Source organism: Plasmodium malariae (genome assembly GCF_900090045.1).
Source record: "Plasmodium malariae genome assembly, chromosome: 3".
Lineage (NCBI taxonomy): Eukaryota > Apicomplexa > Aconoidasida > Haemosporida > Plasmodiidae > Plasmodium > Plasmodium malariae.
Window position 1 is genome coordinate 10,303 of NC_041777.1, and position 20,569 is coordinate 30,871.

Here is a 20,569-nt window from a genome sequence, read left to right on the forward strand (position 1 = left end):
AAATCCTATAAACTACTATACTTACTTTTTCTTACTGTTTCTTTTGTATCAATAATTTATATATGTATCTATCTTAGATTTTAGAAAGACATCGTTGTACTTTCTGTTTGAACATAGAAAAACAAGGAAGAAAATAAGTAATTTAAAAATTTTCAATTATACATATATATTTTATACAATTATTAAGTGTATTTCATGTTATTTAATTTTTAATATTTTTGTTATTTTCCTTTTCTTGGAGTCACTTTTACATGGCCTTATCAGATATTATATTGCCTTTTCTCCATTCTCTCCTTTTTCGGAGTATTTTTTATTCTAGATTAATAAGTGTTCTTGATAGATATACATTTAACTTAAATAAATAAATCTTATTTTCCATGATACACCTATTGATAATGCTTACATATTCATAATGTTAATTCACGCAACTCTCATTCTATATATTTATTAAAAAATTTTCTTGCACTCACCTTTAATTATTATGTATATAATTGAAATTGATACACGAATCTCAAAAAATAAAATAAGTTTTATAGTTATGTATTTCACAACAATTATAATGGCATTTCATTGTTATATTAAGAAATGCATGAATACTTTATAATGATTAAATAAGAAATCTACACATTATTTTTAAAAATTATTACACCAAAAAATTCTGTCAAAACATAATTATTTTTTATTTTTTAAATTTAATTGTTCTAATATTAATTACAAAAAAAAATTAAGTCGCAAAGAGAGTTAAAAGTGTAAAGCAAAAAAGTAAAGAACGTTTTTCATATACATTTAAACTAGAAATATACATTTATTAAACATATGTAAATGTAAATATACCAGAAAAGGTCAAAGATAGATATGAAAAAAAATATATATTTTATCTTAATGTACTTATTTTACACATATGCATATTTATACTCATAATAATATATTTTAATAAAATACATTAATACTTAATATTATAAAACAAAAATACATATAAATACTTAAGATTGAAATTCTTATTAGAAATCACTTCAGTTTTACTATGTAGGGTAATTCATATATATAATTCTCATATTGACTATCTCTTTATTATATTTTTGCAAAGGAAAAAATATGTATGTGCTATTTCATTGAATAAACAATAATTTTTGATTATATGTAAATGTAATAACTAAAGCATATATTAATTCTATATTATAATATTCATTTAAATCCATAAAAGAGCCTATTTATTTAATGAAATTTGTCATGAGAATTAGTAGATAAATATTCTTATACGAAATCATATATTTTACACTTATTAAATTAAACCTTGTACAAAAAATATAGTAATTTTTAAATTCAACTGATTAAAACTTATGTAACCAAAAAAATGAGTTAAATACCTATCAATTATCTAAAAGTGCATTATATATAATTTTTTTAATTTCATTTTATTTAAAATATTTGCATTAAAAATATAAATACATTGTTAATTGTTAATATAAAATATTTGAATCTATATACATAATTAAATCTATATTCCTTACTCCATATTTTTATATGTATGTAAAATAGTAAATATATATAAAAAGTTACCTACATTATTATATTATTGTAGAAAAAATATATAGTTTTTCATTATAAATAAGGATAATTCAGCTTCTCCCCAAGGCGTGCATATATTTTAAAATTTATTATATACGAAAAAAGAAAAAAGATGTCTTACATCCTATCTATTGATGTATGTTTCCATTTAATTCATTTATTTAAAATTTTAATAATGTAAAAAAAAAACAAAAAAAATATATTATATTTTTTTAAAAATATTATATATAAATAATTATTTTGTCTACCAAAATATGATTAACACCAAATTAAGTGTAATAATAAATAATACTAAAACTTTCTATTAATTGCAAAGTTGCTGAATCTATAGGTTGGTGAACAAATATAAATAATCTATAGTAAGTATGTTTAACTAATTTATATTTGTAAATTCAAATTTATTTCATCCAAAAAATACGAAAAGTGAATTAAAATGGCACTTATATTAATTATTCCTTATAGTATAATTCTCATAATATGTATTTTATAGAACGTATATTAAGTTTTCTATCAAGTAAAACAAATATATATGTATACATATAGACACTACAATATGTATTCTCTTTCTTCCATTAAATAATAAGAAATAAACATTTATTACTAAATTGGAACTAATAATATATTCTCTTAATAGCTTGAAAGAAAAACCATTTTATTCTAGAACAACAGATATAACAAAAAAAAACATTTTTTATTTAAAATATAAATAATCACAAGAATTCAATATAATTATATGAATTCCGCTATTATGTATTAATTTCAACGCTCAGGTATATTTTTTTATAAAAATCTATTTAGTTAATATGTATAATTATATTAGGACAAATATATATAAGCTTAACAATACTTTAAATGGGAGGAAAAAAATATTAAAGTGTTCAGATTCACTAAAAAACTAAGAATTTATTTTAATCCTTTGTTTAAAGTAATGCACGTATATGTAGGTGTATTTATATATTTAAACTATAATAAGAATATTTAATAAGTTCATAATTAAGGATACAATCAACCTTATATTAATAATTTCATTATAAAAAGAAACATATTTTTTATCATTCATTTTATCTTCTCCTGAACTTAATTTTTTCATATTTTTTAACTTTTTTGTGGTAGTAAATAATTCCTGATATAATTATAACACCTAATATAATGAAAGGTAAAAAATGTATTAGAATACCAAATAAACCATTCACTGTATTCAATTTCTTTACAATAGTAGCCCCATCAGCTACTTTATATATAGTAAATAATTCCCTGAAAAAATCCCCAAAAGGACCTACAGCACTATAAAAATTTTTTGCTATCGTACTGTAGTATTTATCATCAAAAGATTTTAATATTACTTTCAATACATATACAGGACCATAACCCACAAATAAATCCAAAATTAGTGATATCGATAATAATAAGAACAATAATAAAGGTAAGGAAATTCGTAGCCCACATTTTTTAAGTATTATTTTTTTGTATAACTTATCACTAATTGCCTTGTTGTTTTTAATAAAGTCTACATAATCAAGTTCTTTGAATACTTTTTTTTCTAAATGAGAATATATTTTTGTTTCAAAAATACAAGATTTATTTTTCATATCTTGTTTATTACTTTCTCCATTGTTTAATGAACTTCTACTTTTTTGTTTTTTTTTTACTTGGTTTCCTTTTTCATTAGTACATATATATTTTTTTTCGTTCTGTCCTTTATATGATGTCTCTTCCTTTAATCCAATAATACTTAAATACTTATCATTCTTATAATTTTCTAGTAATCGATAAGTCCTTTTATCTATTTTTCTACTAAGCTTGTAGCTCCAATCCAAATTGTTATTAAACGTCCTCTAAAGAAACAAAGTAAATATTTGTTATTTAAGCAATAAATAAGTCCATGATAAAAAAGAATATTAATACAAATATAACACTAAAAAAATTAATAATACAAATATTCTTAAATAATATCATGATACCAAATATCTGCTTAAGTTGTGAACCCAAGTTAAAAAGATATACACAGCAAATTTAATTAAAAACAGTAGTTTCATTTTTTCCTCAATTATATAGATATTTAATAATGTATTATATTAAGGAAAAAATTTTAAGTAATAAAATATCCTTTTAATGATAAAAGATAGTATAATTATATATTTAATTTTTCTTTTTCCTTTTTTTTCTTAAAAACTTGAAAAAATACATGTAACTATAATGTTTTGTACAACAAAGTCAAAGAAAAACAACTTTAAAAATATGTTACAAAAATTTTATCTTAATTTTATTTTTAAAAAACTAATTTTTATTAAAATAGACTAAATTGCATTTATACATAAACATAAAATATATATAATTTAATGTAGAGGAATAATTAAGTGATTTTTATTATTAATCCCTATAATAAAAATATATATGATTTCATAATATTTCCAAATAGAGCATAAGAGCAGTATGAAATGTATATAATATATAGAATGTAGACAATTTATTGCTCTCTGTCCTAAGTAAAATAGTAACTAAGTTTAGCCATATTTTTCTATTATAATAATAATTTTATAAATATTATATTTTGGAATAGGCTATTAATGATATATAATATTAATTATTACGATAATAAAATTGTAGTAATAATCATTTAAGAAGTGAATATTTTTTACAATATTTTATGATATATTATTTATAGCACCTTCATTCTCTAGTGCTTTATAATATATTTAAAAAATAAAATTTACATCATACTACCAAATCTATAAAACTGTATATATATATAGATAGATCATTTATAATTTTGTATTAAATTTATATCATATCATTATTTGCAAATTTAACCGTTTTAAATTCTTCCACTTAATTTATTTATTATATATTTTTTTTTAATTAAATGTATATATTTAGAAAAACTTTTAATATAAAAAAAAAAAATAATATAATTAATTCTATTTTTATAAATGTTAACATAATATCCTTTGTACAATAAATTATTTTCCTACAAAATCAAGAATAAAAATGTACATATTTTTTTATTAACAATTTAGTATAACTTAGATATTCAAGTAACTTTTATAAAAAGGCATTTAATTAACAATTACCTAATTAATATAATAAATTAAATATATCCATCTTTCCATTTTATCGAAAAGTTTTATAATATTCAATAGTAAAAAACTGAATTACACAATTCATACCAAAATAAAGTTTATACTAATGAATGTAAACCATTTTTCACTAATAATCTTAATGTGAGCTCCTAACGTGTAAAAATATTTTTCATTATCTATTATGAAAATCATAATTTTCATAGATATTATATAATTTATTTAAACAACATTTAAAGAAAATATAGTTTTATAACATTGATAAAATAAATTATTAAATGTGAACACAAAAAAAGAATAAAATATTTTTAAAATATTATAATATATATATACAAAGGAGTGAATTCAAGAAAAAATTAAAAACTAAATATTCACAAAAAATAAAACAAGTAATTCTTATAGCTGTATATTGTTATAATTATTTTTTTATATGTAATAACATCAATTTTTCAAAAAAAAATATATCTGTTGATTAACATATTTATTCATATAAGTTATTAATTTTTATATTTATATTTTTTTTTTCTAAATATATTTCAATATCCAAATGTAAATACATATATAGCTTTTTCTCCTTTTTTCTCACCTTCCACCATAAGATGATATTTTTTTGTATCCATTTATGTCTCTTAAAAATCACATACATTACGTATTATTAGATATGAGAAAAAATTATTATTTTTTTTAAATTCATCCTATGTACATTCTTAATTACATAAAAATTTATTTTCATTAAAATATATCAATAAAAAAAAATTTAAACAACTATTAAACAGTTCTTATTTACCTTAAAATTAATATATTTTAGTTTATGTTTAGTTTACTTTGAATAATTTAATTAAGAAAATTTTGTAGTAATGTTTTTGGTAAATGCAAGAACAAAAAAATTCTAAATATAAAAATATTCTAAGTATAATAATATATATATATATATATATATATGTATTTATTATTTTAGCCTTTCTTTTTATTTTTATTATTATGACTTTTACTTGTACAAATATTTCATGACTTAAATTATTATATTCTATCATCATGAAATTTGTGTTATTACAGAAATATAAAAAAAAATATTTTTTTTTTAGTTAAATAACTATAAGAATTATTAATATATTCAACTTGTGACTATTAGATTTTTATTTAGTAGTGCACTTGATATAAAATAATAAATTTAGGATAAGATAATGTACAAGATATTATTTTTTAGTTTAATTATTATACCTTTTTACTTTTATCGTTAATAGCCCACGAAAATATATATCTTATATTATTTTTTAAGTACATATTCAGAAAGATACATATAATCTCCGAAGAAATAATATAATTAATAGATCTGATGTAATTATTTATGCGCAGGAATAGTTAAATACATTTTATTTAGAAGAATCATACAAATATAAATGAAAGCATTTTAATATTAATAAAATTTGTTCTTTTTATAAATCTAAAAATATAAGTTAATCCTTAAACTTGTGAATTTTGAATATTTAAATTTATGTAAATGTATAATTTTCCATTTTTTACATAAAAAATAAAAACACAATTTTGAAAAAATATCATAAATATATTTCAAATAATTTGATTATATTTATACATAATGTTCGAGAAAGTATGTAAATGTTATATTCCTTATACCATTATATATATACAAAAGAATAAAACGAATATAATAAAAAGTGAGTATTATTGAGTGAACTTATATAATATTTTAATAAACTTAAAAGGATTTTAAAATAAAAATACTTAAAATTAAGCATGTACATATAAAATTAAATATAAAACGTATACGTAAAAACAATGATATAATTGACGAAATAAGAACTACTTAATTAACTTTATATAAAGACAAAGTTATTCCCTTATACAAAGAAGGTCACCAATAAATAATAAAATATAACACAAAAAATCATGATTGTATAGAAAAAAAGAATTTAATTAATAAAATGGTTTAAAATATGAGTTTGGTACTGTATGCAAGTAATTCCTAAAACTTTCTCAAAATAAAAAATAAATATATTGAAGTTATAAGATTAATCATTGCATTCAAAGAAACGATACATTCAAATTTTTTATTTGAAATAAATGCTATTTCTTTTATTAGAACAGAACAACAACATAGTTCCTATTTATTAACAATAGTTTTACTTATTATTTATTAACATTTTCCTTATAAGTATTAAATGATATTCATGAATAATTAAAATTTGTATCAATAACTAAAATTAAAAGAATTTAAATAGTATCAATGGGATGTTATAAGAAAGATAAATTAATAATATTTTAATAAAAAAAAAATAAAATAGAATTTCAACGAATAAAATATTAATATCTGATTAAATTTAATTTATTAATTTAATACATTAATAATATAAAAAATAATAAAAAATACACCTTATATATATAGAAAATTTATAGTAAATTATATGTTTATGTAATTTTAATAAAATTGAAATACTATACATTTAAGAGTAATAATTCAATATGTACTTTTAACTCTTCATTTAAATACATATATTCTTAAACATCAAATTAGTGAAAAATTATAAATAATCTATTATTAAAAAGGTATTCTTTTTTATTATATGTTTATAATTTCACTTTTATACAATGAATAAGAAAACTAAAAGTCTCATAAAAACATTTTTATAATAAATATTTTATTTTATCCATGTCTTATAAAACGTATTTTATTTAATAAATAATATGTTTCTCTCTCTCAGCGAAATATATATATATGTATCTAAATGTATAAAATTCCTTTATAATGTACAAAAAGATACACATCTTTTTTAAATTTAAAATTGATAATAGATTTCCTTGAAATCCTGAACATTTAATAACTTCAGACAATAATAAAATACAAAATAAAAAGAAAAACTGTTTAATAGAGATATAAAACATTGGAGTATTATATAATTATATGAATTGTAATATTATATTTTAATTTTAAGAACCAAACATATATTAGCAGAAATGATTAATACACATATATATATATTATGAAATAATCTATGATTATGATACATTGATAATATAATATACAAATTCGAAAGCATTAAAAAATTCGAATTAACAAAAAGACGAAGAGCATATATTTTTATTTTTTTATATCGAAGTGACCAGATATACATCCGTATTTACAATACTTTAGACATGATATATATGTATATGGATTATATCACTAAATATATTACATTTAATACATCATATTAAAGTGTTCTTTATATAAACATTTATATTTCTTTTTATTTATTTTACTGATATATTAATTTAATTCTTTCGTATTTTTCATTATTTCTTAAGATCTTATAAATTGTTACTATAAGTATAATTGATATTATAACTATAAGGATGCTAAATAATATTGTATGAACATAGGGTGCTATAGATTCTGGAACCATAATTTTTATAAGATCTGTGAAATGTTTCCAAATTTCATGATTATGAATATTTGTAGTTTCAATTTTTAAAGACTCTATTCCGTATAATGATGGAATTCCTATTCCCAACAAGAAAAAAAAAAAAATTATAGCAACTCCAAATCCTTTATTCCTAAATTTTATTTTTTTTAAAGCTATATCGCTAATTCTCCTGTTTTTTTCAAGAAAATTATCATAATCCTTTTTTTTTATCAATTTTTTTTCAAAATGGAAATGCTTTCCGTCAAACATTCCATTGTTATAATCTATAACTTCTGTATAATATTCTGCCTTATTCAATAATTTTCTACTTGATTTGTTGTTTCTTTCTTTGGGTTCTTTTACATTATTATATATTTCTTTTTTTTCGTCCATACCACTAATAGGGATGATTTTGTTTAAACATACATTATTTGAATCATTTATTTGTTTATATTTTGCTAGTAATCGATAATTTTTTCTATATAATATTTTACCAATGTTACATAGCGCATCTATAGATTTACTATACATACTCTAAAAGAACAAATAAAATATTTATTATTTAATTGAATATATAATCTAATGGCGAAAAATTGCATTATTAATTGTAAAACACGAAAAATGTAAATAATAATAAATATCTTTATATTATATTATTATACCGCATTCATGTTGAAAGGATTTATCCAAAATAAAAGGACAAAAGTTGAAATTTTTATAAAAAGGACTAACATGTTTTTTGTATCCAATGTATACATCTTTAATATTCTAATTCATTCGAAAACTAAAAAAATAATAATAATATAATATGCCTAATGTTAATTAACACTATAATTACTTATTTTATTTTTTATTATTTTTTATTTTTTTTCAAAGAACCACTAAGGTATAAGCAATGATAGTTTTTGCCACATATACAAAGTTAATTAGCTTCAAAAATATATTAAATAATTTTTATTTTAATATTAATAAAAAAAAAAATTATTTTCATTAAAATAAAATAATTTGAATTCATTCACAAATATTTATGAAATACAATTTAATTACATAATATAATACAGTGATTAAAAAATATACTGTTAATTATTTTCAAAATAAAAAAAAATATATAATTTCTTAATATTTATTAGTATTGTGTTTATAGACTCTAGGGAATGTAGAGAATACATATAGAAATATGTTCCTCTTTTATTAAAATAATAATTACCAATTTTTAAAACACTATCATATTAATAATTTTAGTTATATAGACTTTGCATTTTTGAAAAGCTATTTATTTTTAATAATATATTAATTTTTATAATAATAGTAATATTAATAGAAAAAAAAAAATTATATTATACTAATTATATGACGTGAATTAATTCCTCCATAAATATGTAAAATCTTTTATAGTGTATAATTTTTTTAAAAAAATGACTTAATACGGAATTACCTAAACAACCAAGAGATGCTTACGCTAATAGTGACAAAGAACTGATTTTTTATTTTTGTATCATAACTTTTGACAATTATAATTTGTATTAACATATAATTTATACGATTATTTCTAAATAACAAACATTTATATTTATTTATTTACTTAAATTATTTATTTTTTTTAATTAAATATAAATATATTTAGAAGAAATATTAACAGTAAAAAAACAGAAAAAAAAAAAGGGAAAAACAAGAGATTAAAAACAAAAGAGGTAGAAAAATATTTCACAGATTTTCATTATTTAAATATATATCAACTGAAATGAATTTACTAATAATATATAATATGTAATATATACATAAGAAATGAGAATATATAATGATATATGCTACTAATTATATGATATACTAATTTTTCTATTTATAATTTTATAACGAATACATTGTTTTTTGTATATTCTTTTATAAATATATAGTTCTGTAAATATAATTTGCAAGCTAACCATACTATAATGCCATAAATTATAAATATATGATATTTACTAAATATATCTGTAGTATGTAAATCATAATATTTCTGAATATTTCTGATCATTATAGCTATATCGATGAATCAAACAATTTTAAAAATATTATATACATACAAATTATTGTAATTTTGTGAAATAAAAATTTATATTATTGCTCTTAAAGGGTGTAAACTTCTATATAAATAATTATAAAAGAGAAAAATATATATAATTTTAAATAACAAAAATTAATATTACCATATTTTTATTGTTTTAATATATATCTATTATTGTAGTAACATTTATGAAAACTCTTATATATTTTTAGTTTATCCAACATTTTATTCATCTTATCTTTTACGTACCATAAATGTATCTTTATATAAAAAGCATTATCCCATTTAAAATTTTTATATTAATATTATTCATATAAATTAGATAATAAATTAGGAAAAATAAAAGATATATAATTAAAATGCTGTTAAAGGTTTATTTATAAATGAGCCATTTCAATTTACTTATATTCATAGTTTATTAAAAATTTGTTGAGATATTTTTCTAAGGAATAAACGAATATTTGATAAATTATTTACGATACTCCTAAATTAAGAAATCCTAAACATATAGTTTAATATCCTTGAAAAATCTACAATTTACTCATTATTAAATGTATATATAATATATCAATGATTTTCTTTTACATATACCTATCATTATAATGTTTTTATGTTCATATGCTATACCTTTTTTATATATAGTAAAAATGCCATTAATGTTTAAAATATTCAAATAAACAAGATAAATATAAAATAGTAATAAAATCGAACTTTCAAAATATTGTTTTCACATATATACTAGCTATATATTGCAATATATATATATATATAATATATTAATTAAAATGTTCAATTTTTATCCAATATAATGTGTTATTAATATGGCTTAATTATAATTTACAGAGAAACCTGAATTTCTGATTTCTACTATTACACAATATTTCCAAATTTTTCCTTTTTATAAGATTAGTCAAAAATTCCATAATTTACTATTTCTAAAGATTTTGCATACTTCAATAAACAGATATAATTTTCATACATATAGAAAACAAATGAGTCATTAAGTAATAATTTCATAAATAAAATTGTTCTACAAAATTGAAATAATATATATAATCAATTAAAAAACTTTAGAAATGAATATGCTACTCGTAAAAATCATATTACCAGGTCCAAACGTGTATCATTCATAAAATTTTTCAATATTCTACAGGATTATAATCAATTTCAATGAATCCCAATTAATGTAAAATCGTCACTTAGGCTGTTATATTAAGAAAAGACACCTTCTAAGTAAAATAAATATGAAATTTCCTCCTTATTTCCATGATTTACATTAACATTTTTTTTTAATATTTTACATATTTTTTTTCTAACAATAAAAATTATTCGAATTAAATATTTGAACAACAGACTATAGTCACTCTTTTATGAGAGTTAATTACCACTGTAATATTATTGAAATTATATACATGTTATTTTTTTTGAACCTTTTAAATTATCTGAATTTTTTCGCATTATACAATAAAAAAATATAAATATTTAGAAATGTATTGGTAAACATAAGCAGCAAATGCTAAAAATGGTTATAAATATGATAAAACTATTCATATAACAGTAAGTATTATATAATATATCATACTGTACAAAATTATAATTTATAAATGTTCAATAATAATTATATATGTTCAACTAAAATAAAGTATTAAACAAGTTAAATGGAATAAATTTTAAAAATGTACAAAAAAAAAGTTGTCATAATTTTTTTAATTATAATATTTCAAAGTAATATTATATAAGCATGTTCAGAGGGAAACTACAAAATTCTCATACAAAAAGGTGCTTTCAACTGAGTCCATGTGCATAACGAAAAAAATATATAGAAATAAAGGGAATTTATTTTGTGAAAAAGTATATATCTTAATAAAGTGATAAAAATAAAATAATAATATGTTATTATTAATTAAACAACCTATATTAACGTTAGCACTATGGATTAACATAGATAGAATATGTAGTATTTTTTGCAGAAAAAAAATTTATATAATATATACATATATATATAAAAACAATTATAAAAATTAATAAGAATATATTTTATCACTAGTCATAATAGAAAAGTAAAATTTTCATTAATTAGACTAATAAAATATGTAATAAGAATTGATAATTGTAGTAATATATTTTATAAATATATTTATTTTATATTGTAGTACACGATAATAGAACTCTTAAAAAAGAACAAAAAAGTTAAAAAGAAGATAAGTAAAATTATTGAAATATTATTAATTTCACATTCTGATAGGGAAAAAGATATTTTAAAACACGATCACTTAGAATATTAAATATGCCATGTAAAATAATAAAAAATATAAAAATAAATGAAAACTATATAATAAAAGACTTAAATTCGTCGAATGTTTAAAGCAACAAATTAAAAATTACTGTAAAAATACATATAGAAGAACTCAGAGAATGCAGAAATGAAGAAGAAATTAATAAAGACGACTTTTTATCTGTGTGCTTAAAAGAGTTCATTAAAGAGGTATATAGCACATATCCTAATTTAACTAATCATTAACTAATAAAAAATATTAATTGTAGGAATTATATTTAAAACCAAAAAATTCTATAAAATTAGCTGGTATAAAAACAGAAATATTCCTGAGAAATTTAAAAAAGAATAGTGGTTCGATAATTTGAAAAATTAATGGAAGAAAGAAAAGGAACACATAAAAAAAATCGAATAATTAAATTAGAAATATTCTAATGGAAATAAGAATATTCCATTTATACAGACAGAAAAAGATACATGGAAACAGTGGATGTCAATAAAGGTTATAGTATACTGAACACTACTTAAAACAGGAATTCCCTATGGAATTGATTTAAGAATAACACAATATTATATAGGAATATGAAGAAAAAAAAAAAAAAAAATTATCATTAATAAATACATAAGGATTTCATAATAAAGAAAATTATAAAATAATACATATATATATATAAAACGGTTACTACCAAAATTATGTATATTCCTACATATGATGATATTACAAGAATTCAAAAAAAAGGAAAATATAAAAAAGAGTCAGTCATACTGGGATATTTCCATAAGTGAATGGAAAACATAACTAATTTTGGTGAAAAATTCAGAAATAACAAAAAACATAATGTTGAAGGAACTGTTTCAGTATATAGGGAAAATATTGATCATATAGGGGAAGAAAACTTTAGAAAGGAGATAAATGATTGGATAAGTGAATAAGACATAAATGTAAATTTCACATTTAATGATGATAAATTAGACAAAACTGTTGAAAAATGAGGAAAACATATAAATTCATAGGCATAAATTGAAAATATAATCTGATCATATTTAAGATAAAAAATATGTTTTACATGAAAGATATTTCTTATATACTCTGATATAATAAGGGAACTAAGAAGAGTAACGTAATGAGCAATGAAAAAGAAATAAACGAAAGTTATATATAATTATTAATATTCAAGTTTTTAAAAGATATACTTAACACATAATTTTTTTTATTTCTTCAAGAATATCTACAAAAAATTTATATTAATCTTTAAATCAACAAAACTAGGAATTTATTAATACATATATAAAGAAAAAATTAATTATTAGGATATTAATTCTCGGAATTCTAAGTAATTTTTTTTAATTGAATTTGTAATAACAAATTTTATCAGTAAAATTCTAAGATAAGTATATAAGTTACGATAATAAATGCATATTAACGTCTTTTATACATATATATATGTTAAATTAATACAGAATATTGAAAATCAGGCTCCCAAAATAATAATATTAAAGAAAAGATTTGTACTCTACAAAAGAATTTATTTAATTGTATGTAAATTATATATTAATTCTTTTTACGTTTTCTTTAAGAGTAATTTCCTTTTACTCTGAGCTATAATAAAAACATCTTTAACTCACCTTTAAAAAGAAAAATTATTACATTCTTAACTTATTTTTCTTTCATAATATAATATAAAGTAACATGTTATGGTGAATATCACTTTTTACAATATATAATCTAATATAAATTTTAATGAATTTATTTTTAATCAAATACTATATTAAATAAATAACTGTATTTTCTTTTTGTCTTAATGTATTGAAAAGTATAATATATATATATGTATAATAAATAATTTTATTTTCCTAGGCTATAATACCCTTAATTAATAATATTATATTATATTCATAATTTTATATTTTTGAATTTGTAAAAATATACATTATCATATACTTATCATCCATGAGTATATATTTTTTTTTGCATAAAAAAGATATGTTGTTTCCTGTATATCTATTTATGACACCTAATGTGAAGATTTTAAAATATTTTTTAAAATTTGGAAAATATAATTATTGTTAATAAATTAGTTGTAAAAGATAACCATAAAAATGGAATTAGCTTTAATGTAAATAATTAAATATTTATTAATGTCTATATAATATTTTTTTTATTTATAAAGTAAAGAAACAGAAAAATTGAAAATTTATTAATATGTACTACATTATTTACTATTTTTCTGTAATATAAAATGAGAGTTTATAAAATATTTAAAAGTAGTAAAATATAGTTTTATTAAAATTTCATGTTTATTTTTCGAAAAAAATTTTCAATTATTTAATAATATATTACTAATTTTTTTCCTTTTGCTCAGTTTTACTATATTCTATGTTATATAATTGTATGGTATTAAAGAAGAAATTAACTTAAATTACTTTTTATAATTAAATATATTTATTACATAAAAAATTAGAGAAAACTTAAATGTAACTTTTCAGGAATTTTAAAAAAAATAAATTTAGAATAATTTCATACACCGCATTTACAATAGAAAAATAAATTATAACATTATTATTCCTTCAACTTTACTTTTGCATTTGTTTTATCTATGTAATTTTATATACCTTTTTTTTACATATATAAACATTTTACAAATTACTTGAATTCACAAAAATCAGTCATTATTTCATTTTAAGTATAATGTATTTCTAATATATATAGCTCGTTCATTTATTATGAGCATTATTTATTTAAGCTATATATGAGAATTAATTTAACTTATTAGAAATGTATATAATGACATTGGTTAAAAAATAATAAACTACATGTTATTACATATTTCTTCATTTAGTAATTTTTCATTTGAATTCCTTTTAGATAATTTAAAATTTATAAAATAAAGCTTTGTAAATGTATCCATCTCATAATATCATAAGTAAACATATTTAAAATGCAAATCATTAAAACTTTTCTTATATATTTTATTTTAAAGTATCACTACTTATAAATTTTTATCACATGCATATTTGTTTGAATATGTAATAACTTCTTAATTATCATTATGTTAAATATGTATTATAAATAAAAATAATCTTCAATTTAAAACCCTAGTTCTAAAATTTAATATATTAATTCATATTTTATATATATAATTCATGAATAGAAAAAAACTCTTAAGCCATAATTCACCATTTTTAGAAATTTTTTCTATAAGACCCATATGAAGAATCTGTAAATTTAAATCACATACGAATTAAGGCTCCTTTTTTATGATATTAATTGCATTTCACGTGAAAAAATCCATTAAATAAATATATCTATACACCATAAAAATATAAATATATTTTAAATAGTTAACAATACTTCGTTATAAAACTTAATAAAAATTGTTTTAACATACTAAATAATTTTATCGCTTTTAAAAATAAAATTATTTTAAAAACTGGCATATGTATTTATGTATAAATGAAAACTTTAGTTAAAAATAGTAATTTATTCTTTATTATAAACATAACCAGCGTAAAGAATCGATCATAACATATTCATTATATATTATATTAGAGTGATAAAATATCTAATATACGTTATATATTTTTATATTTCTACAATAAACATTACGAAATCATATACTAACAAAATATGAAAAAAAAATTAATAATATTTTTATGTTATATTATAAAAATAATGTATGTAACATTAAGTAACAATTTTTTATTACTATTAATATATATTAATTCTTTTTATTTAGTTTTCATTTTTATTATTTGTTAATTTTATATGAGAAAATCCATTTTTCTATGATGTCAAGTGCATTTTTCATTATTCTAAAATGTAAAAAAAGTAATATTAGCTGTATAAAAAATAAATAACATTTCATTTAATTTTGTGTAATAAAATATTATAACATTTTTACAATAATTATATTTATTACTTATTATTTTATATTAATTTTTTTTTTTTAATAATATAATTTTTTTTCTTAAAAAATTTTTAAAAATAAATTTCGCTTGTTCATATCTTTATTTTTAATATTATTTCATATGCTGTAAAAATTTTTTTTTTATTAATATTAAAATCACTAAACTCCGAGAAAAAATGAATAAAAATATGTTTTATTTCTATTAAAAAAATAATTATTTAATTTATCTTATAGAATATAACACTAAAATTAGACACAAATAATATATATTTTATTATTAACAGACAGTTGAATATTTATTAAAAAATTATATAATTATGCTGATATTGTATAAATCCCCAGGTACAGTGAGTAAAATATAGTAATTTATAATTATTACATATATATATTTTTTTTCTATAATCAATATTTTTTTTGCAAATTATTTTAAAGCAGTTTTTCATATGTAAGACTTAAGATAACTTTATTATATATTTTATTATTCTAATTAAATATAGAAAATAAAAATTATATTTATCTTAAAGAAAAGTTACATATATTATGTCTAATAATTTTATTATATTTTATCTATTTTAATAAACAAAACAACGAAGCGCTTTATCAATATATTTATGTACTATGTTAACAAAATTTTTATGAAATAAATTATTTATAAATTTCTCTAGTTGCAATCACATAATAATCTGTTTTTTAATGCTTTTTCAGGAACTGTTCTATTCACATCATTTTAATTAATACTTTTGCATAGAAAAATTAATATAATATTTTTATTAAACGAATTTTATCTTGTACTACATTTGAAAATATCACATAATTATTATATTTAAAAGTAGGATTTTTAATATTTTAAAGTATCACAAAGCAAATAAAAAAAATTATAAAAAATCTTCTATTTAGTATTATCGAAAAAATTATATTCCAAAGATTCAATTATCACATAACTTTTGGCATCTATAAATAAATTCGAAATGAGGGCAAATTCAAATAAATTAACTTTACTTATTAAAATTTTTTTATTTTCCCTATTAATATGGATATTCCAGGACGCCTATGAGGTAGAATTATTATTACATTTAATAATTTCTATATATTCTTTTTAATCGTGTATTTTCATTTTAAAACTAATATATTACTCATATGGAAATGAAAATATTTTTATAAATATTAAATATTTACTAAAATTTTTAGACAAATGTCTCTATAAAAACATGGAATAAGAAGATATATGCAAATGATACCTTAGATGTAGGGATAAGTAGATTATTAAGTACAGAAAGATATGTAGGTTCTAAAGACAGAAAAAAACATTTAAAAAAGGGTTGTTTTCCCCAAATTATGGGATGCATAGATACATCAAAATATTTGGACATCATTTTAAATACATATGATTCAACAGTATCTAATTATTTTCTTGCACAATTATATGAAAAATTAAAAGAAAATGCAAATCAAAACGAAGAAGAATATATTTCAAGAGAAAAAGAAATAAAAAAATATATATATACTCTTTTATTTTATTTAGAATTAAAATATAAAAATAAACTAAAAACTCGGAGACATTCTAACAATGAAAAATACAAAAATTTTTTACAAATTTTATCTGATCCCAAAACTAAAAAAATGCTTAATCTTACTATTCCAATGTTAGCAGTAACACATTATTCATTTCAATACATCCCATACCTAGATCCTTCATTAGATGAAGTAATTTTATCTGAATTAATATCATATGCAAACTCTATTTTAGATTCACATAAAAAATTGAATAAAAATGAAGCGAGTAAGTAGTCCAAATAAGTAAAAATATTTTCTGTACTCTTATTAGTGTTATATTAATGAATCACCTATGGACATCATTAAATTTAAAGCATTTATTTTAATGTACATAAAATTTAATTCATTTCATAGTACGTAAATGCTCCTATTATATACTCGGTACATGAGTTCTCTTATATTCAATTGTTATATATATAAATCCATCTAGTGTTACTATTATATGAAGCAGTTTAAATAGATCATTTATATGTTTGTTTTAATTAATATATTTAATTTTTAAAAAATTCTTTAAAAAAATGTAAATATTTAAATTATTTTTTTTCTACTTCATATTTTTTTATTTATATATTTGGGAAGTATACATGTATTTGTGATTGTGTTATTTTACCAAAATTGTATTTTTAGCATTTGTTTTACTGAGATTTGTATTATATTTATTTAATTTTTTTTTTTTTGTATTTCTATATATAGTGTGTATTTGTAAATATATAACATTATTAAGTTTTATAATTATCCTTTTTAGTAGAATGTATTTCGTGAATTTGCATCCATGTTCGTTATATGTAAATTAAAGATAATTTTTCTGAAAAAAACAATATACGCAATATTGTGGGGTCTTAACTAAATATTTAAATTAATTTTACGATAATTTTTACCCAATACGAATATTTTTTATTCGTAAATTTTAAACCTTTCTGATAATATATATTCATTGAAGGGAAAAAACACATATATACAAAATTGCTTCTTTTATATCATAAACAGTAAAAATGTTTCACGTCCCATAATTAACCATTTTTGCATTAGTTTCTGTATTATTATTATTACTATTTTTTATTTTAAGCATAATTCTGTGGAATTGTTTCTTAAATACTAATAAGTATTCGAGTCCTATACTCAACCATATGCTGAAAATACTTCTAATTTTTGTACCATTACTTTTCCACCATTTGGATAATTTACTGATCATAATATTTGTAACTCTACATGTCAAAAGATTTATGGACACTTAATAAATGTATATGAGAACTATGCATTTAATATGGAGAATACTTATAAATAATTGAATTATATTTTAAATAATAAACCTATTCATAATTATTATGATTGTTTTAGTACACTTCAGCAACTTTTATCAAAAAAGAAACGAATATATAAAATATTTATATAAAAAAAATTGATACTAACATTTTAATAAAATATATAGGTCTATACATTTATATGAGGATTTTAACAGATTTATTTCTCAAGTAGATAAAACTTCAATAAGAAATTATGAACATCCTAATAAATGTTATGAATTTTTTTATTAATCCTTGCAAGGAATGCGAAGAAAATATTATTAACGAATTTAGTGAGAAATTAAGCAATTTTAAGAAAGAATATTATGACAAAATACGCAATGTAACTGAATGTTATTGTGTACCAAAAATTTTAGCACCTAAAAACAGTTATGTACTTGTTTCCAGCTTAACAATAACTGTTGTATTACTAAAATTTTTCATCTTATTTTTCTTACATAAGGTAAAAATAAATTATACTTTATAATGTTATTACTGTATCATATTTCATGTAATATATTTTAGAAAAAAATTTCTAGCAAAAAACTATTATATTTTTAATAATACATATATAATCATTTTATACAGTTAACTCCAATAAAGTCGTGATTATATAGTCGTTTAAAAAGAAAAAAAATAATTGAACATGAAGATGTTGAAAAAAAAACCAGAGAATATATAAAAAACATCCATGAATAAGTTTATATATATTAAAAAGAAAGCTTTCATACCATAGGATATATTGCTCATGCAGACCACTAATGCAAAAATTACACTTTATAATATTTTCATTGGAACACTGAATAATATGTATTATAAAAATTACTTGTACATAGAAATTAATTAATAAATATGATAAACTAAATAATAAAAACTTAACAAGTGTCGATCAAAATTATAGAATTATTGACATAAAAATTATTAGAAGAAAATTATATTATAAAAATAATGTTCCTATAATAGTAAATAGAACAAAATAAACTTATTCATAATATTATCTATGGAATACTCAATAAATAATTTTTAAGAATAAATACATAACAATAAATTATAAGAAAAATATTTTCGTATACAATATTATTAAGTAAAGTTTATTACTTAAGAATTAAAAAAGACAAAAAAAAAAAAAAAACAATACATTAAAAATATTACCAATAACATTATTATATATATAAATAAGAAAAATCATAAAATTATAACATTATTCAAAAAAAAAAAATTAAAAATATATTTTATATATAACTTTATTTTCAGTTTTTTAATAATATTTGTTCCTTGCAAATAAATAGAATTAAATATTTAATCCATTATACAACCATTTTAAAATTTTTACTTTCAACTGATATCTACTATATTTGTCATTCAAATAAGATTATTTTTACATGAATATCCAGATAATTTTTCCTCATGTTCTTATTTAAGTGAGCATATTCCTACACATTACTTAATAATTCATAA

At 18.2% G+C, this 20,569-nt stretch overlaps 3 protein-coding genes and 2 pseudogenes across 3 annotated transcripts, besides 2 other annotated features; 3 read left to right on the forward strand and 2 right to left on the reverse strand.

Moving 5' to 3' along the window:
• Nucleotides 1-2,630: 2,630 nt before the first annotated feature.
• PmUG01_03010200 (fam-l protein) lies at nucleotides 2,631-3,605 on the reverse strand (the record flags this gene model as incomplete). Its single annotated transcript, XM_029008743.1, has 2 exons — nucleotides 2,631-3,404; nucleotides 3,531-3,605. 2 exons carry the CDS (start codon nucleotides 3,603-3,605, stop codon nucleotides 2,631-2,633), a joined length of 849 nt encoding a protein of 282 aa, XP_028859339.1.
• A 4,295-nt stretch (nucleotides 3,606-7,900) lies between these two features.
• Nucleotides 7,901-8,805, reverse strand: PmUG01_03010300 (fam-m protein; the record flags this gene model as incomplete). The annotated part of the gene is made up of 2 exons (XM_029008744.1): nucleotides 7,901-8,581; nucleotides 8,710-8,805. 2 exons carry the CDS (start codon nucleotides 8,803-8,805, stop codon nucleotides 7,901-7,903), a joined length of 777 nt encoding a protein of 258 aa, XP_028859340.1.
• A 3,439-nt stretch (nucleotides 8,806-12,244) lies between these two features.
• Nucleotides 12,245-13,359, forward strand: PmUG01_03010400 (annotated as a pseudogene).
• Nucleotides 12,245-13,359: a sequence feature (STP1 protein, exon 2, pseudogene).
• Nucleotides 13,360-17,242: 3,883 nt separating this feature from the next.
• On the forward strand, nucleotides 17,243-18,062 carry PmUG01_03010500 (Plasmodium exported protein, unknown function; the record flags this gene model as incomplete). The annotated part of the gene is made up of 2 exons (XM_029008745.1): nucleotides 17,243-17,329; nucleotides 17,463-18,062. The coding sequence occupies 2 exons, from the start codon at nucleotides 17,243-17,245 to the stop codon at nucleotides 18,060-18,062; spliced, it is 687 nt and encodes a 228-aa protein (XP_028859341.1).
• An 835-nt stretch (nucleotides 18,063-18,897) lies between these two features.
• On the forward strand, nucleotides 18,898-19,873 carry PmUG01_03010600 (annotated as a pseudogene).
• Nucleotides 18,898-19,873: a sequence feature (PIR protein, pseudogene).
• Nucleotides 19,874-20,569: the final 696 nt, after the last annotated feature.